General features: G+C 41.9%; 1 protein-coding gene across 2 annotated transcripts in view; it reads right to left on the reverse strand.

Annotated features, from left to right (window-relative positions):
- Positions 1-1,487: 1,487 nt before the first annotated feature.
- The window catches only part of PRPS2 (phosphoribosyl pyrophosphate synthetase 2), a 54,328-nt gene continuing 33,290 nt past the window's right edge, over positions 1,488-22,525 (reverse strand). Inside the window, exons 3-7 of one of the 2 annotated variants that reach the window (XM_083174313.1) lie at positions 12,561-12,662; positions 11,587-11,711; positions 7,533-7,706; positions 6,138-6,297; positions 1,488-3,178 (exon numbers count right to left, since the gene is read on the reverse strand). In XM_083174313.1, coding sequence (XP_083030439.1) covers positions 3,086-3,178; positions 6,138-6,297; positions 7,533-7,706; positions 11,587-11,711; positions 12,561-12,662 — 654 coding nt within the window. In that variant the 3' untranslated portion in view covers positions 1,488-3,085. The remainder of the gene's footprint in view (positions 3,179-6,137; positions 6,298-7,532; positions 7,707-11,586; positions 11,712-12,560; positions 12,663-22,525) is intronic. The other variant, XM_083174314.1, reaches the window with a different exon arrangement.

A 22,525-nucleotide genomic window follows, 5' to 3' on the forward strand; every position in this document is an offset into this window, starting at 1 on the left:
TTCTATGAACAATATAGCTTCCATCAGCTAAACATCATTCTATTTCCAGCTATATCACAAAATTGTTTGATTATTTCAGAATATACCGATAAGAAAAACAAATCTAAATACTCCAAAGTCTGAATACAGCAATTATGTGTATGTTTTGAGCTTAACCCTTTGCGTGCCCAGGATCTCAATACCGGGTCTGAACCGGCTTCAACCCGGGTATGGAACTTTAACAAAAACCCTAGGTCACCCATTATATACAGGGTGACCCAGGTTTAACCCTTCTTATAAACCATGTTGAATTTCTGGGGTGGTCGACCGAGGATATTAAATGCTTGGTGCACGACACAACCACCAGAGTTTGAGGGGTATTTTAGCGAGTCTGTGAATGTGTATAGTCATACACCACACTGTGCACTGCACAGTCTCCCATACATGTTACGGAGAATAGGAGAGTCTATAAATAGCTAATGAGCATCATGTGGCGAATATGGGTTTTTGTGACCATCAACCACACTTTCAGCTATACTTGCATAAAAGCACACTTAAAGGGCAATATTCAATCCCCGGCGAGCATCTCCTGACGGGAGATGCTCGCCGGGCCCTATTCGATGCTGTCTTCCGACAGCATTGAGCAGGGTTTCTCGGCAGAACAAGCCCGACATCACTAGCTGTTGGGTTCGTTCTGCCGAGAACGGCCGGGAAGTGACGAGCTGCAGCTCGCCTCTTCCCGGCCACGCCCCCTTTTCGCTCCCCGGCAGACGGGACATTGAATCCCGCCTGCATGTTCTCGTCGAGCTGACCGAGAACGGGACTGGGTCACGGTGGTCGAGCAAGCTCGACTGCCGTGACCCTCAGATTGTAAATACATCCACTTAGGCATTCTGATGCATAAAAAAAAAGTACTGTAGATTGAATACCCCCCTAACAGTCACATATGTAAATCCAAAATAGTATTGCAGGCCAGCAAATTGCAATGTGTAAAAATTAGCTGTGATTGAAATGTGTTAAAAAAATTTAATACCCAACAAAGCAATACCCCTTTCACACCGCACAAATAACCTGGGTCCAACCCAGGTCACTGCGTTGTGAAAGGGCTTTTGAAAAAACCTAGGTCCAGCAACCCGGCAATACGAACCGAGTAAAAAGAATGATTTTACCTGGGTCGAACCCTGGTTGCTAGGCAATGTGAACTAGTGACCCGGGTCCCGTTCACTTCAATGGAGGAGGCAGCAGCGTTACCTTAGTATTGCCTCCTCCCCATCTTACACAGCACTTAGCGCCAATGCCGGGTAGCTCCCGGGCCAGATCTCTGTCCTAGCCCCAGTTGCGACCCAGCATTTCCAGTCTGAAAGCAGCATAACTATCAGAGTTCAAGATGGTTGTGTATTCATGTGCAACCACTATGGATACAAGCTTTATTTATAAAAAAGAAAAAAACAAAAACACAAATTACTATTACAAATAATAATAATAATAAAAAAACGACCACAAAAAGGTAAAATTGGTCCACATAAAACTCTTACAATTTATTGATGTTTAAGCAAAAATAGTATTTTTTCAACTGAATTGCAACAGACACCCATTTGAAAAAAAATGCTTTAAAAAAAAAAGAAAAAAAAACAACAACAAACAAACACAGAAACAAAACAAAAAAACACACAAGAGGTAATGCATTGTATAGTTCTGACTTAATTCAGCTTTGGTACAATAAAATTTCTATTTTGTTAACTGTGTTCTCCATAGAGAACTTATTCAAATAACTTAGCTGGCATAAGATGGCAAAAGGGTAACAATGCACACCATTATCACAAAAAAAAGACACTTTAATAGATTTTCATTTGAGGGAAATATTGCTTTTTATAATGAGCAATCAGCAGTGAGAGGCAATATGGAAAAGGCTCATAGATGTGTGGTCCATGTGCTTGTATTACCAAACCATTATACATTTACAACACACATTGGTAACATATGGAAATTTATAAAAACATACTCTATACTTGCTTGCCTGCAATAGTGTTGACTAAATATAGAACTTTCCTGGTTTATGATTGGTTATTAGGTAGGAAAGGGGAGTCCTCTTGAGCAGCTGTCACAAGTCTCAGTGATGCTTACAAACATCTGCACTCCTGATGCCCATTTAAGTCAACAGTGAAAGTATAAATAGATAAAGGAGTCAGAGATTGGTTCATTTGAAATGCAAAAGCCCAAGCGGAAATGGATCATGACATAAAATCACAATAGTACATTAGTACATCTTTACTAATGTTTAAAGACTAAACTCCACCCAAAATGTCAGTAAAATTTTCCTTACTTGCACTCTGATAATCCTCACTCTGGTTTGGTTAGGCCTTGTTCGGGGGGGGGGGGGGGGGGGGGGGGGGTTGGGGGCATTAAAACCCTTCCTTGCTGAACTTTGCATTTGCACAAGTGGGAAGTTCAAAAAGGGGTAGGGAACTTAACAGCCTTCACAAAACCCATCCTAGATCCACTGCAAGTGTTGTCAGGTAAATTGGTAAAAATGTCAGATTATATACATAAGCCAAGCATAAAAAAGTGCCTAGTTTTGTGAGGAGTTTTAAAAGGGATTTAAAGTTCAATAATTTGAACACCATAAGCCTACCCATATCCAGAGAGCACAATCTACTGTAATTAAACATCTGCTAATTTTAAGAACTGCAATCAGAACCAAATATGATTTCTCTCCCAATATCCTACCCTACCGTTCCCACACAATCCAAATCTCCAAAAGCCTTTCACTGGAGAAGGTAACATTCAAAGTGTCAAAACTATCATCATAAATCATCTTGTGCAAGTACACAGCCATTAAATTGTATCCAAAACATCCACAAAAGGTTTTATTAAATATAAACATAGGTACGAGCAGTTTGGACTGAGGGACTACTTTCAGCACTGCCATAAACTGAAAGCATTAAAAACACTATCTTCTTGCTAAGCCACACTCTTTCCAAAGATGGGGAAAAACGTACAGTTTCTGAAACTGCCAAGAGGCATTTATTTATTGGGCTTTTGGTTAATTTTGCTTTTTAAAAGAGAAGAAACAGAAGAGGACTGTTGCATGCAGGGTGTCAACAGTTTATAACGGGACGTGGCTGAAGAGGTACGACACAGATTCACCATTATGAGTCCTCCTAATCGCCTCTGCCAAAATCATGGATATATCGATCACCTGAAATGAAGAAAAAAGAAAAATGAAGTTATACCTTTTTAAATGCAGTGTAGTAAAAAGAAACAAACATTCAAGATCTCCCATTAAGCCTTTACCAAGTTGTAGCTCGTCGCTGAAAATTATATTAAGTGGCAATGAAGATTTGCAATAATTGTCATTCAAGAAGTGGTGACTACAACGTAAATGAGTTATCAAAAATAAGGGTATGTTAAACAAAACTGCTATATTAAAAACAACAAAATTTGAGTTAAGGAATGGCTTCACTAAATAGGAGGGCTGCATCAAAGCTTGGACAGAGACAAAAGCACCAAACAAATTCAGTCACGTTACAGAATGTTTGAAAATAGGCGTTTGGAGCAGATGTTTGGGAAGACTTAAAGCTTGGAGAGTGAACGTATTAACCAAACTTGTACCATAAAAACTTAACCCTTTGAGTGCCAACATTGATTTGAAAAATATTAGTTAACATTGCACCAAAAAAAGAACAGTCGCTGTGAGCAATGCTGGCATTAACAAAAAGTCACTTAATTGACATCAGATCATTTGCTGGCAATAACTAAAGCGAGTCATACTCCTGGTCCCTGACATTTTTAGCAGATATTTTGTACATCTCTCACAGCAACGTTGGCATTCAAAGGGGTAATCATGCTGTCCCTCTATTTATATAAAACTACACAATTTCTAAAAACCATTAAACACTTCTAAAACCCTAGAATGGTGGATAAAATCTTAAAGATTGAAATCAAAGGCTTTCAAAAGCTGGCATGGACAATCGCCAAAATAGTGGCACACAAAATTATTTTTAAAGGACGAGCTTTGGTAATAAAGTGGAGAGTGATAAAATACCAGCCACTCCGCTCCTAGCTGCCATATTCTGAGTTTGAAAAATGACAGATGCCGATTGGTTGGTCAATTATCACTCTCCATTTGATCGCTTTTCAAAGCTTAGTACATATGGCTCTGTATCCAACAGACATATGGCACCAAATGAACGTAAATAATTTTAAACCAGGCACCTCTTCACTATTTGTATTAGGGAGAAAAACCCGTAGGACCTAGTGACCCTTATTTCAAAGTTGAGTAGTAGCACATTACCCCCATGCTTAATAGGCAATAGAAAAGCTTACAAAATCAACTGAGGAAGATGCTTTAGGGTTTTTAAAAAAAATAGTAAATAATGCTTTAGAATACTGTGCTTCCAAAAAATATTGGAAGTGAATGGTCATTTCTAATAATGGTTTTCTTTGAACATTTACAATGGCTTGATTGTTGCAAAACATTGTGTTCAATGAGAAGTCTTATTTAGCATTTGAAAGCAGAGCAAAAGGTACTCAAAGAATATTCAGCTGTGTTAATTTATTGACCGGTTTTCTTAAGCAATATCACATTATCTATTAACAATGGTTGTACTTCTAGACCTATGATTCAGTTTATGCACGGCTGCTATTTCACACAGATTCCCAAAAGTGAGAAAATTAATTAGAAAAAGTTTAAGCATTACCCATGGGTACTACCATGCGACAGACGATGCCCACTTTGCATAACTGAGCATTGCCTAAAAGGTCTCTTTGAAGAGGGTCCAGATATTTTACCAGCATCTACCAAGCTCACCCATTATCTAGTTTCTTGGTCTTGCTTGGCACACTTATTATTGTTAGGGCAATGAACGCAGTACAGTTTATAAGATAAAGCCCAAAAATAAGTTAAGAGGATTCCCGCACCAAGATCATTTTGAAGTACAATCTGGAGCGATATTATATTGTTTCTTGAATATCTTATTTTAGAAGAATGATTTGCATTGTTGCTGTCCAATGGTTTTTAGAGAAACAGTCAAATCCGGAAGAAAAGAAAACCACTTTTGTGGACGCACTCATCCCTTAAGGCCGCCATACACTATGCGATTTGGCCCCGATTTCACCCGATCCAGATGGATCGGGCAGTGAAATCGGACCAAATTGCAGGTTTTGACACCCGGTCCGACCCGATGCGCGGTCCCGTGCGCATCGGGTCAGAGTTGGGACGTCGGACCGACTGCACATAAGATAAATCTTATGTGCAGCCGTGGGGACTCTGAGGACGCCGGCGAGGGAGGGGGGTGGGAGACACCTGCGAGGGAGGGGGGCAGGGGGAGCCGGAGCAGGGAGCTGCTGTCATGCTCCGTCCGGGTAGGGACACGCCGCTAGTAGTGCGGACGCTGCGGGGGACACAGGCTGCAGTGACAGAGCCGGGCGGGGGGAGCCGGGAGCTGTCAGTACTGGAAAAAAAAAAAAGCCCATTCATTGTATGGGCTTTTTTTTTTTTCCAGTACTGACAGCTCCCGGCTCCCCCCGCCCGGCTCTATGTTACTGCCGCCTGTGTCCCCAGCAGCGTCCGCACTACTAGCAGCGTGCGTCCCTCCCCCCAGCCGCCTTGCAGCATCCCCCGCCCGCCACCTCGATGTCCCCGGCCCCCCTGCTCGCTCCACATTGCAGCTCCCCGGGAGTTGCAAATGATACATCGCATGCGATGTATCATTTGCAAAACTTGGCACATCAAGTGCCAAATCGTGTGTCCCCCTTCCGGGGAGCTGCAGGGGGAAACCAGGTCCAAATTGTCCTTAGGACAAGTTGGACTAATGTATGGGGGCCTTTACAAAAAAAAAAAATTATAATTAAAAATGTAAATCTTTATTGGGGTAATTTATTAACATATATCCTGGAGTTTCATTTATCTTATATAATTAGTAGGTAACGGGTGTTTTAAACCCTATGCTTAAAGGTTATTGCTCAGAAAGTGCCCTTATATCCCATGATCACCTATTATCTAGTTTCTTGGCGCACTTATTGATAGGGCACTGAACGCAGTACAGTTTATAAGATACAGCCCAAAAATAAGTGTCATTATTTTCCTTTAGAAATTATGCAAAAAAGCAATTACTGGATATCTAAATGACAGAAAAAAGTTACATTAGTTTCAGTACCTGGATTTTAGAACAGTGTTTCATTTTATCTTCTTGTGGGATTGTGTTAGTTACCACTACAGCCTCAAATGCTGCGTTATTGATCCGAGAAATGGCAGGTCCAGAGAATATGCCATGCGTTAAAATTGCATAAACCTTTGTGGCGCCAGCAGATAGTAACCTTTAACAAAAGAGAACAACATTTTACTGCATGTTTTACAAGTGTACTTGAATAGTAAAGCAAAACTAGAGCAAATTATGATTAGTATCTGGTGGCTGCTGGAGTAGGTGTGAACATCTCACGCGCGTGGGTCCATTACTGAGAATGGAGCGCGACAGTCTCCGGCGCCCTGTCCACCTGCTGGTGACAGCGCAGGTTAGCAGACGGAGTGATGGGAGTAGATCATAGGAGAGTGGCTCGATCTGTATTTTGATGAATTGGTTTACCCAGACCCATCTAATTAGTGGTCAGGTGTACAGAATGATACTCAATTGATATTTAATACGTCAGCCAATTGCCTCCAGACTCCCAGGAGTTCTAAATTGCATCCAACATGGATCGACATAATTGCACAGGTAAGCATGTGACTTGCTTTGAAGTCCTGTGTGTAACGATTGTATGGTACTTTACAACCTAAGTGGGGTATTCAATCATGGGGCAGCACGGCGGTGTAATGGTTAGCATTACTGTCTCAGTGCTGAGGTCATGGGTTTGATTACCGCCATGGTCCAAACTGTGCAGAGTTTGTATATTCTCCCCGTGCTTGTGTGGGTTTACTCCGGGAACTCCTGTTTCCTCCCAAAATCCAAAAATATACTGGTAGGTGAATTGGCTTCCAACAAAACTTAACCCTAGAATGTCTGTGTGCGTGTACATGTGGTAGGGAATATAGATAAGCCCCAGTGGGGCAGGGACTGAGGTGAATGTTCAAATATTCACCGTAGAGCGATGCGAAATATGTGTGCGCTATATAAGAAACTGCAAATAAATAAGCCGCCCCCCCCCCCCGCCCCCGCCCCCCCCTGTTGCATCCAATATCTGCTGCAATGAGGTGGTGGAGGGCCTGATTATCTGCCCAAACAGCAATTCAGGAGATTTTCTTCCTGCAGTCACACTGACAGGTTGCAGCATATGCGACCATGTTAGGGAAAGCCCAGACTGACTGATACCATGAAAGCGGATGTCCCCAGCTAGCAGAACTATGAAGCCCATATAAAAAAGGAACTTTGTTGTGGGATGAAAAGGTACCCACAGTGCAGCATGGTTTCCTGAACCAGCACTGAGCTAAGAGCTGTACAAATTGAGTTTACGGTACAGGCAATTAATAGAATGCTTGGAGAAAAAAATACCGGGTAAAATCATATTTAACAGGAAGCAATCATAATGCATGTTTATTGACTGCTTGGCTCACTCACTTGTCAGCAGCATGGCATATGGTACCACATGTGTCAGCCATGTCATCAACTAGAATAGCAACCCGGTCTTTTACATCTCCGACCAACACCATCCTGTCCACCTCATTGGCTTTTTTCCTTTCTTTGTGGATTAGTGCAAACTCAACGTTAAGTCTGTCAGCAATGGATGTCACCCTGTGAAGAAACAAAACATAAATCAAATGTTTAATACAAAACAGATCACCACAATAACTATAGCAAGTAAAAAAAAAAAACATACATAAATGTATTTAGCGGCTTGTGGATTACTGAAGACTTGTACAATTGTATACATCACAATGGGGCAGATATATTAAGCTTTAACAAGAGATAAATCCAAGGGTGATAAGGAGAGATAAACGTCCAGCCAATCACCTGCTAACTGCCATGTTACAGCCTGTGTTTGAAAAAAGGCAGTAAGGAGCTGATTGGCTGGACATTTTCTCTCGTTGGGGGAGATTCTCTAAGCTAAAAATGCGGTAAAAACCCCATTATCGGGGGTTTTACCGCATTTTGGGATGCTGTAAGCATCCCCCGCCGGGTTACATCGCCAGAAAAATCTGGTGATGCCCCATAGAAGCCAATAGGCTTCTACCGCATCCCACCGTCGCCCCGCAACGACCCCCCGCATCGCCCCCTCACCTGTGTCCGGGCATCACAGAGCTATGCTGCCCGGACCTGTGACCTCCTCCCTGCACTGATCCTCTTCCGGGTGTGGGAGGGAGGGGGGAGCCGCCGGTACCCGGCGACTCTCACCACAAAGGACAGCACTTAACACAAGAGCTGTCCTTTGCTATAATTATCGCATATGTTAGAACATATGCGATTATTATAATTGTGGTGGGCGGCGGAGATTTTTTAGAGAATCTCCCCCTTTATCACCCTTGCATTTTAATACATCTGCCCCAATGTAACCTATGGCCAGTTGTCCACTGAGCCAAAACAGGGTCACAACATTATTTTTTTTACTTTGAATGTAGCATTAAACCATAAAGAAGTTAGGACTAAGGGGGGGGATACACACAGGGGGCGATTTTTGCCTATTTTCTAAGCAAACTGTCTAAATTGCTTAGAAATTAAGCACAAATTGCTCCATATGTATCTAGTCAAATCACCTAGCAAGTGCTTAGCACTCATGTGTATGGGTGATCTAGACACCAGGAAATCAGCTACACTAAATCACGTACCGCACATCACTAAGCTCAAATCTCAAGGTGTGTATGCCCCTTAACACCCACATACAGAGCATGTGTAAATAATGACAATCAGTATTCTTCACAAATTTGAGTTTCAACACCAATGTGCCATCCAATAAAAATGCCATGGCCATAGTCGAAGTATATATAGATAGATATGAATCACTTCAGTTATTGCTGGCAAATGATTGAAAGTCAATTAATTGAAGTTTAGTTACATACAGTGCCCAAAACTGGCATCTTAAGCAGATATTTTTCACATCTTACAGCAACTTTGGCACTCAAGGGGTAAAAACAGTTTGTAAACTCGGATATTTGGAAAATTCAGTATAAATCTCTAATTGCATCTAGAAATTAGTCAAAAACAAATGGAGTACAAATTATCAGGCGCTTGGAGTCTTAGGGTCCACTCAGATCTCTCCGAGGTATTAACATAAAAATGAAGAATGAGAGCAAGAAATAGTGAAGTACGTTTTTCACAGTGCACTCATCAGTTCCAAATCTATCCGGTAATTTCAGTATTCGTCTATCTCAGGATTTTTATGTATATGTTTTTATGATTGTGGATATTCCATGTACTGTATGTTATATTAAATGAGTGCACTGTGAAAAACGTACTTCAATATTTCTTGCTCTCATTCTTCATTTTATGTGAATACCTCGCAGAGATCTGAGTGGACCCTAAGACTCCAAGCGCCTGATAAGTTGAACTCCATTTGTTTTTGTATATGGTGTTTGTGAAGGTTTGTGAGGGACCTTAGGAAATACAACTGTGAGGCTGCTGAGTGCGCTATAGACCAGTCTATAAACCTTTTGCAATCTAGAAATTAGTGTTCCCTTGAAATGATATTATAGATTAAACCTAGTAAGGAGCGTGGATAGCAAAACATTATGGGATATAAACTGTGTACACAGGGTGCAATTGGGGCTATGGACAATTTTGACAATGCGATTTCCCAAGCCCAGAACCGTACAATCTTCACTTGAGATTTTGACTATGTGCTATATAGCCTATGGCAGGGGTAGCCAACTCCAGTCTTCGAGAGCTACCAACAGTTCACGTTTTCAAGGTCTCCTCACAGAACCACAAGTAAAGTAATTAGCTCCACCTGTGGATCTTTTAAAAGGTCAGTGAGTAATGAGTACAGCTGTGCACCTGCGAGGTGAGCTGGAAAACGTGCACTGTATGTAGCTATCGAGGACTGGAGTTGGCTACCCCTGGCCTATGGCAAATGCATTACAGGAAACTAGTCAAAAGTGCTTTTCCTGCAGTCTATTTAGCCATGCGATACGGAGCTCACTAGGGCCACGCATCGGTATCACCAGCAGGGGAAACACAGATTTTAACTAGTCAAAATTGTAAGCCAAAAATCATGCCATGTGTACACACTTATAAGCGTAACATACTTAAATGTATCAAATTGCAAAGCTTAATTATTAAATTGTTATTTGTGGCTTCTAGTGGATAATGCTAGTTTAAGTCAGACGTATAGAAAAAAACAATGTAAACAGAGGTAATACAGTTTCTGAACTCTTTCACGTGTCTACAGATTACTTTTACATGTGATTCTTGAAGTGGTTTTACCAAGTAGAATTTGTGTTATTAGTAATGTTCCATCAGGTATGTATCTGTTAGTTGAAACTGAAAAGCAGTGTATGGAATATGCAATCTGGACAACCCTCTATTGTACCGGTAGTTGGAGCCAATGAGAAATACTATTAAAATTAACATGAAGGGCGGCAAGTTCCGAACCCAAGAAAAGCTCATGTTTGGTGCAATGAATAAAACATAGATCAATATAACCTTTCAAAGGAATAAGGTCATATATAAATACACACACAAAAAAATTGCTGCTTGTCCTCTGACCCACACAATGCTTATGCCAAAGCTGGTTAAAAATAATTATACACAAACTTATACCAATCAATAATTAAGGGAGTGCTTCAGTGTAATTTAGGGGTAGTCATTCATATGGAGTATAATTCATTATCCTCGTCTGGTATAAAGAGGCCAGCCATCCATGAAAGTCTACAGCAGGCATTCCCAACCACGGTCCTCAAGGCACACCAACAGTGCAGGTTTTAGTGATATCCAGGCTTCAGCACAGATGGTTTAATTAGAATCTCTGAGATACTAAGTCACCTGTGCTCAAGCCTGGAGATCTACAAAACCTGCACTGTTGGTGTCCCTTGAGGACCGTGGTTGGGAATGCCTGGTCTGCAGAGACATCACACATGGGAAACAGAACAATTAGGCATATTTATTAAGCCTAGTGAAGTGATAAAGTGGCCGATGCTAAGTTACTAGCCAATTAGTTCCCATCACATTAGATGTTGGATTGAAGAATGACAGCTAGGAGGAGTCAATTGGCTGGTACTTTATCACTTCACCAGGCTAAATAAATCATCCCAACCTGTCCATGCCACTTAATTAGTGACGGGTAAAGCTGTATATAGATTTTAAACCTACCTTTATAATACGAATCAGGTGAATCTCAGAGGATGACTATCTTAGAAATTTTTGTTTCAGAATACACATATGGAACTAAAATGGATAGATCTATATAAATGACAACACATTGTCGGATACCTAAACATACTGAATTGAGCCACAATTGTAGTAGGAGCTATAACTTTTCATATATAAGAAATTTCACCTTTGAATGGGACATTGTTTTATGTGTGGTATTGGTCTTGAATGTATTAAAAGTAACGTTTTATTGAATATTCAATTAAACCTAACAGTGCACCAAAAAAATAAAAATAAAGTGAGCTCTTCTTGGGTTGGGCTGGTCTGATCTTGCAGCCAGTCATGTTCTTTTGGATTCATCGGTTTGTACCTTTTGGCACCACCAGCATCAGGAGATACAATAATGCAGTTCTTCCATTCAGGTATGTTCTCCCTAATCCATTGGAGCACTGCCGGTTCAGCATATAGATTGTCTACAGGAATGTCAAAGAAACCCTGTAAAACACAAATTTGTATGATGCATTTACACTAAAATATAATACACGGCAAAAGAGAAACAGCACAGTAAAAACAGGTATTTAACTATAATGCATTGACAAATGTTCTTGTTCTTGCCAGATGGCAATCATGCATTGCAGAAATCAAAAGATACAGCAAAGGACAGTTCATTAAAATACACTGTACTTGTGTAGTTTCACGGCTCCCAATATATCGGATGCGATCCAAAGCTATTTTTTACCTGTTCATAACACCACTATCCATGGAGTTGATTTTATATAGTGTGGCGAGCGCAGTAATCCGCGGGGCTTGCCACGCTTCGGGCTCGGTGGATCGCCACACTACATAAAATCAACTCCATGCGTGGTGAATAATGGGGTTATGAACAGGTAAAAAAAAAAAAAAAGCATAGGATCGCATTGATATATCGGCCGATATCACATCAGATATATTGGGCGCCGTGAAACTACACAAGTACCAAATACACTACCAAACTGTTACTTACCTGGGGATCAGAGATATAAGGTCATAAATGTTTCAATTTGCCAGGAAATGTGGTAACAGCAAACACAGTAAATGAGTTTTAAAATAAACTGGATGCATTTATGGACACAAAGGGAATATTATAGTTATTTGCTAGTCTGATATAAAATTAGATAGGTTGAACTCTATGGACAAACGTCTTTTTCAACCTAAATGACTAGGTTACTAATTTTGCAACAAATGATCGCATAAGTACAGTATTACATAAATCAAGAAAACCATGTGTATGATCTGTACACACTGTACAGTAGCCCTTCTGGAAGCAGATATAGCAGTGTTTACAAGCAGAGTAATAGGACGTACCTGTATCTGGGAGGCGTGGAGATCCATGGTGATGATATGATCGGCCCCAGCAACAGAAAGCATGTTTGCAACCAGCTTGGCAGATATAGGAGCCCGGCTCTGCTTAAAAAACAAAAAATATATCCAATGAAATATATGAATAAGAGGATGAGATTGGCCAACTAACACACTTAAAATTACATGCTTTGTGTTAAGGAGACGATTTTATAAGTTCCTGACACACTCCAATTTAGGCACCAGATATGGGTGCTTGCATCTTACTAGTGGAATAAAGAACAGAAATACTGCTAAAGCACCTGACTTGTTCCACAGCGGTGGACAGGTATAGTATTAAACTCCTGAAATATGTTTAAAATATTTTTCAGGTTAATACAACACTATAACAGGCAAGGGGGCCCTATAAAGCTCAGATAATTGGACCATATACTAGGTCAATGATGGCTAACCTTGACACTCCAGCGAGTGAACTACACATCCCAGCATGCCCTGCATCAGAATTAGCATGGCCAAATAGTAAAACTGTAGCAGGGCATGCTGGGATGTGTAGTTCAACAGCTGGAAAGTCAAGGTTAGCCATCACTGTACTAGGTCAAAAACACATTTCAAAGTCCAGTTTTGGAGGCTGATGCATGCCATTATTTCTGAACATAAAGAAATGTAAATTAATTGCCAAAAATCACTTTAATGATTAAAATGGTTTTGTATACACTTGGACTTATTAGGGACAAAAATGGTAATCAATAATTAACTGCAAAACATGTACTAGTTATTGTGAGGTTTGCCTGAGGTGCATGAAATAAGTCCGTGATCCCTACAGGACCATAGAAGGGCAGTGAGCCGGGGAACAGGGGGCCCTTTGTCGCCTCTGTTGGTGGTGGGCCCGGCCCCTACGTAGGTGCTAGGCAACCGGAAGCCAGCGCGATTTATAGTGGGATAAGCAAAGTCCCAAACAGAGCATACTAGACATGGACCAAAGCTAGCTACAATTTCTTAGAAAATGTTTTACATTTAATTTAAAATAAAAAGGGTGCGCCTATTACTCATGAATCCAATTAATTATGGTCAACAACTTGTTCTGCAGTAAAATAAATAAAGTAAATAAGTCTTATTAAAAGATCATTTTTTGTTTGTTTCGGGAATAAAAAAAAAAAAAAAAAAAACAGACTAGTCACTATAGTTTCCACACTGCAGTACACCCATGATGCACACCGCAATGTGTGCTGAGTGATCTATGCAGCTTTGCCAATTGTTTATAGGCAAAGCCCCGCAATCTAGCAGAAAAGACTTTCCCCGCGGGCGATGGTCCACACGGAGCGATCAGTGCTCCATTTCTAATCCATCTAGTTAGATCGCTTAGAAATGGGGTGAAAATTATCCCAGTGTGTATGCCCCTTTAGACTATGCAGTTGCGACAAATGTACGGGCATACAGGCTTTCACTGTAGAGTAGAAGCCATATAACATGAATGCTCACCTTCCAACAGAATGCACAGTCTTACTGCAAGGCTAAACAATACAAACTACCCCAGGTCACATTTATCTTACGGTCTATGCTGGCTGAGCAGTTTCAGAGTTATTTAAGAAATACTGGGATCGCTCTCGCTCTCCAATGCTTAGTACATAAAGCAGACCGAGAAAGTACCAATCACCTCCTAACTGCCATGATACAGGCAGTTTGAAAATGTGCCGTTAGGTATTTTATCTCCATCCACTTTACATCTCTCCCCAAAGCATAGTAAATATACCCCATTGTGATCCAATGAAATGGCTTTATCCTCTAATGCTGGGGTAGCCAACCCTAGTCCTCGAGAGCTACCAACAGTGCATGTTTTGCAGGTCTCCTCACAGAATCACAAGTGAGCTAATTAGCTCCATTTGTGGATCTTTTAAAAGGGGTCAGTGATTAATGAGTGCAGCAGCTAGGTTGTCTGGAAAATGTGAACTGTTGGTCGCTCTCGAGGGCTAGGGTTGGCTACCACTGCTCTAATGGATAAAAACAGGCAGCAAGAAAGGGACAATTAACCAAAACTTACATTCTGGCTCTTTTTACACATTTATACCCCTCTCACATGGCTATGCTGGGTCGCACCCAGGTACATGCCAACCCCTTTTAAACTGGCAGCCACACTCTGCTTACTGCAGAGTTGTTAACGTCACCGCGGACAGGTCCCGAGCTGGCACTGAGAGGAGATTGTCTTCAAACACTGGCTCTTCCTATGGTGTGAACAGGTGCTGGATGGCATCAAGCCGGCTTTCCAGTTTTACAATGCATCGCAAGCTGGGCGGAACCCATGTGCTTTTCAACTGCACAATATACCAGGTTGCTGCACTATGCCATAACCCGGGATATTGCTTGTAGTGTGAATGGTGTATGGGTCATTGGGTTGACATGGCTTAAGGGCGAAATATGAAATAGGTAAATCAAAGCTAAGGTCAACACAAGCATTAGGTCGACAGATTTTTCACTTTTGTCACAAATGACAATGTTTTGTCATTAAGTGTACCGATGCACTTGCCATGTTTCAGGCACGGTGTATTACTATGCTCAGCAAAATCTTCTATTCACTCCATATGCCCTAGTGGATGGTAAGGCACGAAATACCGCCTGTTGGCACATCGGCTCAAAAAACCCATGTCTACTAGTGTTCCTTCTAGGAACTGTAGCGGGCAGGGCGCAGCTGCATGGGGACGGACCAGGCCCGCCGACGCACAAAGGGGCATGACCGGGCCGCCCCTCCGAAGTCTCTTCACTGCCGGGGAAGCTCTGGGCATCGCCATCTATGGCGGCACTGGGCTTCCCCGTGCACACCAGCAGGGTTGGAGGCAGGCTCTTTTAACTGGGTGCTGCTATAGAGGCAGGGCGCATTTTGCCCTTTAAAAATGGGGCAGGGCGCAGCCTAGCGGGAACACTATCAACCTTATGATTGTGTTGATCTTTCATTTTGTTCACCTTCAGTGGTTGACCCAATGCACAGCTACCTTCGCTGTGTTGAACGAACGACCATAGGTCGACACATCATATACCACTGTATGCAAAGCCTGTATGCTGTACCTTCACTGGTTGCACACCCTGCCAGCAACAATCAGTACAGTGGACCTCAGATATCTACCTCTCTGTGCAGGATGTAGTGTCCATTCTTGCACCCTGCATGTTTTGGGGCCTATGCTGTTCCGCTGTCCTGCATGGAGTGTTTCTCTCTGCCTTTGTGCTTCTGGTGCTCCTTGGTCTGTATCTCAGCACTGAGTTGCAGGCCGGGCAGTGATGGAAGCGCCGTGGAGGAGAGCTGCACCTTAAGGGGGGGGGGGGCTGGGTTTTGGGAGTTGCAGGGTGCTCGAGTGTACTGCATGTGGCTCTATTAATGCAGAGTTTATCATACATATCAGTTTTTCCATATGTGCATTGGATCCATGTGTGGCTTATCTCCTACAGCATAACCATCGCAGTGCACCCAAAATGGCTGCCTTATTGGGTATGCTTGTGGATAGGATGAAAAACGCATGGACCCGATGGTTACAGTGGGACACTAGCACTAGAACGCTGAAACCACCCATTTTGTGTTATCTTCTGGGCATGATCTATGGTACTTATGTATTATCTGGGCTCCCATGTTAAATGCACCCCATTTTTTCATACCCCTACTATCCAACTACGTATGGAGTTGATTTTGTATAGTGTGGCGAGCGCAGCGAGCCCCGCGAAGGGACGCGGTCTCATAAGAAAAACGGGAGCCCAGATATTACATAAGTACCTGATCTATTTCTCCCAAGGTAATCCTAGGTTCTGCGCCCAAGACGGCTGCTGCGCCTGGTACCTTTTATGGTTGGAATATATAACCTATAGAAGTTATTACCCAAAATGTTAGCAACAACACAGCAGTATGCTTAATGTGCTCTCTACATTAAGTACTTAATTCTCTGTTTTCCAACATGCAAACCATGCAATTCTAATGCCTTTGTTCAATATACTACGTTTTTGTTTTAAACGACTTTGGGGGGTATTCAATCTAGGATCACGGCTGTCGATCCCTGCCGACAGCCGAGATCCTGGCCCGTTTGCGGTCAGACCGACAGCTGAACGTCAGGCGGGATTCAATCTCCCACCTGCCGATTGGCACAAAGGGGGCGTGGCCACGAAAACGGCTGTGGATTGTCGATCTGCGGCCGGGATCGCGACAATCCACGGCCGTTATCGGCAGAACGGGCCCGACAGCTTTTAAAGTCGGGCCCGTTCTGCCGTGATCCCGCTTCAATGCTGTCGCTAAAGACAGCATTGAATAGGGAGCCGCCGCTATTTCCCCCGTCAGAAATAGCGGCGACACATTGAATACCCCCCTTTGAGTCCTATGGGAGAAAAAAGCTCTATATAAATAAAATTAATAATAATTATTATTTACTGTGCTATGTGGTATTGCTTGCTTTACCAATTTGATTGGTGTATAATTTGTACCAAGGTCTAAAAGTGCACATTATCCAGCTGGGTTTTAGATTTCACTGTCTAAACCCTAAAATCTATCCTGACTAAAGTGATCATAAACAAGCCCTACATTTTTTACTTCTCAAATATACATATGCTGCCACCTTGTGGCCGATAAATGCACAAAACAAAGCAGAACGGTCTAGATATTTTTTTTAGCATTTGTGATACTACATTTCCTACATTACAGCAATAGGACAAAAACACTGAAATGTTGGATTTAGGAATAGATTTATGCGCTGGGGGCAGCCTGAAACTATACAGTTAATATGCCACCACACATATAAAAACATGTACACAAGAAAAGAATACTGACAAATTTTTCAGGCGCACCTCACCTCTCAATTTGTCTCTATGTCCAATAAAGTTTTGACTGATGTCTCAATATACATGAAAAAGAGAAAAGAACCATACAAGGGGCGAGATTCAGCAAGCTACAAATGCCGTAAAAAACCCCCCAGTTTTCGGGGTTTTTACCGCATTTTCATATGCAGCAAAGCCCCACCGCCGGGCTTCGCTGCGGGGGGTTACGCCAGTTCCTATTTGGCGTAACCCCATGGAAGCCTATGGGCTTCCCTTCGTGTCCCCTGCCGTCCCCCGCCGATCTGCGTCCAGGCAGCCTCCTGCTATGCTGCCCGGACCAGTGATTTCCTCCTGCCTGCACCACTTCTGAGTGCAGGGAGGAGGAACCGGAGCCCTTACAGCCGGGTGAGGGTTCCGTCAGGGACCCAATGCACATCGCCGGGCATCGCTTTTGCGTTAATAATCGCATATGTTACTGCATAACGATTATTAACTATGCAAATGCCAGCGAAGTGCTGCAGGGTTATTGGTGAATCTCGCCCATAGTTTGATACCATTACTTATAATATGGACCAAATGGGGGGACGGAATACACTTCAGAAATGATCCCGTTTCCCTTGGAGATGGTTCACCATGTGGAGAAAACTGAAAGTTTGCCTCCAATAGTGAAATAATGGTTTATTCTATTAAAATAAAATATTTCTATATGGGTGCACACAATGGATTTGAAACGCATCGGCAGCAGGGACTCACCAGAGCCAACATCCATATCCAGCATCCAGGTACGCCTGTGTTTTTCCATCAAATCGCTGTTTTTGTCTACATTTCTTGGTGAGAGCCCATTGTGTGCACCCATATATAAATTTTTATTATATTTTAATAGAATAAAATGTTATTTCACTATTGGAGGCAAACTTTCCTTTTTCTCCACATGGTAAACCATCTCCAAGGGAAACTGAATCATTTCTGCAGTGTATTCCTCCCCCCCATTGAGCCCAAAATGTCTACTTAAAGTAACAGCACAGGGTACGGTTCCCCACTTGGAAATTTTCCAGCAGATAGCCAGCCGACCTTTCTTAAAAGGAAGGATGGCAATTTCCGCTGTCTCAAATGTGTGACCTGTGGTGGTCTGGAGATTGGGGACCACTTCTTCCACCCCCATACAGGGAAGAAGATCCCCATCAAACACCCTTTAACCTGCTCAAGCCGCTACGTGGTGTATTACATCAAATGCCCCTGTGGCTCCATGTATGTGGGTAAAACCATTAGACAATTTAAAGAGAGGATGGCCCTCCACAAATCCAGCATTCGAGCCGCTCTCGGCCCCAAGGGCTCCGACCAACCGGTGGCCAGACATTGGCGAACCTTCCAACACAGCCTTCCCAGCCTGAAATATAAGATGATCGACCACATCCCTGAGAACATCCGTGGTGGCGACAAGGGCAGAGCCCTCCTGAGATGTGAAGCGAAAGACACACAGACCGTCTTTTGTCTTCTTGATTGTTTGATCTGCCGCCGTGCAGTTTCTATCTAAATCTCCAGAGTGCCGTCTACCTATCCTGGTCATATCTTTCCCCTGCCGTGGGGATAGAAAGGCACCGGAGTTGCTGTGTTCTGTTTGAGAGTGCCTGGACTCCCTTCTGTGAATATATATATATATATATATATATATATATATATATATATATATATATATATATATATATATATATATATATATATATATATATATATATATATATATATATATATCTCTTTCTTTGGGGGATACTCAATGCGGTCTTCCCCGACAGCATTGAGCAGGGTTTCTCGGCAGAACGAGCCCGACGTCACTAGCTCACTAGCTGTCGGGCTCGTTCTGCCGAGAACGGCAGGGAAGCGACGAGCTGCCGGCTGCAGCTCGCCTCTTCCCGGCCGCAACTCGCAGCCACGCCCCCTTCTCGGTCCCCGCCAGGCGGGACATTGAATCCCGCCTGCATGTTGAGAACGGGACTGGGTCACGGCGTTCGAGCAAGCTTGACCGCCGTGACCCTCAGATTGAATACCCCCCTTTGCCTTAATAACAAAAAACAAAAAAAAAAACAACATGTCCAAGTTTTTTACATATTGGAGAGGTATGTGTGATTGATTCTCATCATGAAGATGTAGAAAAAGTGTTAAGTGCCTAAGACATTATGGCCAGATGTATCAATCTTCAAAAAGTGATAAAGTGGAAAGTGATAAACAACCAGCCAATTAGCTCCTACCTGTCATTTTCCAAACATGGCAGGTAGGAGCTGATTGGCTGGTTATATATACGCTCCATTTTAATCACTTTTTGAAGCTTGATCCATCTGGCCCTTAACCTGGGAGATGCTACATATCACAACTGAATGCCCAGGGCTTAGTTCCAATAAACTTCAAGTAGATAAAAAAAAAAAAAAAAAAAAAAATTTAAATTAGAAGTTTTATTTATATCCTTTTTCTGGTAACCTAATTTCAGATGTTTATATATAAACATTTTTTTTATATTTTTCCAGTCCACAGTCTTCGTACATGTTTGTGTAATGTTTTGCTTATTTAAGAAATAGAGGAAGCACCATGAAGTGAATTAAACACACAACTAAAACCAGCCAGTTTCATTTGACAGTAACATTTTGGGAGGAGTCCAATTAATTGCCAATAAATCACTTTTTTTTTTATAATGCTAATATTTTTAGTAGTTTTATAGCATTAAAAAATGAAAAACATGAACATCTAGAAGATTGAGTGAAGATATTTACAAATACTCCTGCATGATTAACGTCAATGAACAGTTCAATAAATGTAACAATACAACAGACACAATTATTCATCATCCATAAAGAATAGGAATAGTAGAGCAAAACTTGGCTGAGACACTGAGGGGACAATATTGTCAAGGGAAAAACTTTGATCCCAAGGCATAACAGGGTGATTATAAGATATCCCAAATTGTATCTTATTTCAGGGGACACATCCTTTTTTACCTAAATGTTTATGAGCAAGTGTCATGCTATTCACAGGGAGAATGACGAGTCAATCATCATCTAGCAATAAATACTACTGCCAACATAAAGAGATTAATCTAAAGTTGATGGTAACCATGAATAGTATCAGCAAGACCCATCCAAACAGGCTCACCTGAAGATATTGCAGTTTTTATGCAGGTTACACCTCACCACTAGAAGGTAAATCCCATCAAAAAAGGACAGGACTACAGCAGATGCCAGAACATCCTCGAGACCTACACAGTGTTTTATCAGCAGTATGGGCAGATCTAATGCCTTCGATCAGGCATGGGCAAACTATGGCCCTCCAGCTGTTCTAAAACTACAAGTCACATCATGCCTTGCCAGCTTTGCTATTAGGGAATGCTAAAACTATGGCAAGGCATGTTGGGATCTGTAGTTTCCCAACAGCTGGATGACCATAGTTTTTCCCATGTCTGCCTTAGATAAGGTCACTTCTTTGCCATTGGAGTGATTGTAAATTGGTATGCCCTATAATACTGTGAAGGAGTTCTTCAAGTACACTTGATGCTGGTTTTAAGAGTGATTTTGTGTGACTATTAGCCTCTCGGGCATGGAAAGGAGTCATCCTTTTACAAATACATACACTAGTTTGGGTTGAAGAATCATTTTCACACCACTTTTTCTTGGACTGATCAGGAGAGTTTCACAATTTAGTTTTTTCCCCCGTTAGATATGTAAACCTTTCTAGTCAAACAAGGAATGCAAGATCCGTCGTCCCCTCACAAATAATTTAACTGCATGCACCAGTGGCAATTATTTTCACATCAGTAGATAATGGATATTTTGGGGTAAGATACCCTAGAAGCCATATCTCTTCCAGGCTTTGGGAGCACAAAGGGGGGTATTCAATGTCAGGGTCACGGCAGTCGAGCTTGCTCGACCACCGTGACCCAGTCCCGTTCTTGGTCAGCTCGACCGAGAACATGCAGGCGGGATTCAATGTCCCGCCTGCTGGGGAGCGAAAAGGGGGCGTGGCCGCGAGTTGCAGCTCGTCACTTCCCGGCTGTTCTCGGCAGAACGAGCCCGACAGCTAGTGATGTCGGGCTCGTTCTGCCGAGATACCCTGCTCAATGCTGTCGGGGAAGACAGCATTGAATAGGGCCCGGCGGGCATCTCCCCGATGGGAGGTGCTCGCCGGAGATTAAATATCCCCCTAAGTATTAAAGCCGCCACCATAGAAGGATTAAAGGAGCGGCATCTAGTAGAACCTAATTTAATTTCGAAAACAAGCCTAAAAAAAGGCTCAATGTTCAAAAGGGGAGGGCTGCCCAATAAACCCCACATAATATTCTAAACATGCTCAAAAAAATAAAAACACTTCATTGAACACCCCTATTTGTCAGATAAGGGACAATTTGACTTTTAATTTAAAAAGCGGTACTTATGTAATATCTGGGCTCCCGTTTTTCTTACGAGACCAAGTCCGCTAGCCACGCTTCGGGCATGGTGGATTGCTGCGCTCGCCACACTATATAAAATCAACTCCATGCGTAGTTGGATAGTAGGGGTATGAAAAAAATGGGGTGCATTTAACGTGGGAGCCCAGATAATACATAAGTACCAAAAAGCAAATCCAAGCTGGTTTCAAAGTTGTAGTTACTGTACACACTTTTTCCCTTAAATACTTACAACTGCAGAGCCCTATTATAGAAAAAGTAAGGAGTGAAAACTTGACAGCGTTTTAACTCTAGCTAGTTAAAGGTTATTTAAACATTATTATAACACAGCTGGTAGAACAAAGTTTACTCTTGTAGAAGCATAAAACAGAGACAAATAAATAAAACAAACACCTTGAGAACTGTTGTGTTTTTATGATAAACTACAGGAAAACATTGGACTATTAAATATTGGAAATTAGTTAGGACATCAAAATTGTTCCCATATGAACAATAACTGGGTAATACTAAAAATTATGAGTTAAATTTATTTAAATTCATTTAAATAGTACATTCTAAGCTAAGTTAACATAACACACACTGCAAACAAGTAATAAAGTGTTGCTTTGTTTTTAAGAATCTGTTCTCAAAGTAACTAAAAACCTTGAGGGCAGAAATAAGTGTTATGGAAAAACATACCACTTCCTCCTCTTATCAGGTAATGTAATAAACATCTTGAAAGACCATAAAAGCTAAAAAATCTGCTTTACATGTTAAGAAA

The sequence above is a fragment of the Crinia signifera genome, chromosome 2 (assembly GCF_055691185.1).
Source record: "Crinia signifera chromosome 2, ASM5569118v1, whole genome shotgun sequence".
Classification (NCBI taxonomy): domain Eukaryota; kingdom Metazoa; phylum Chordata; class Amphibia; order Anura; family Myobatrachidae; genus Crinia; species Crinia signifera.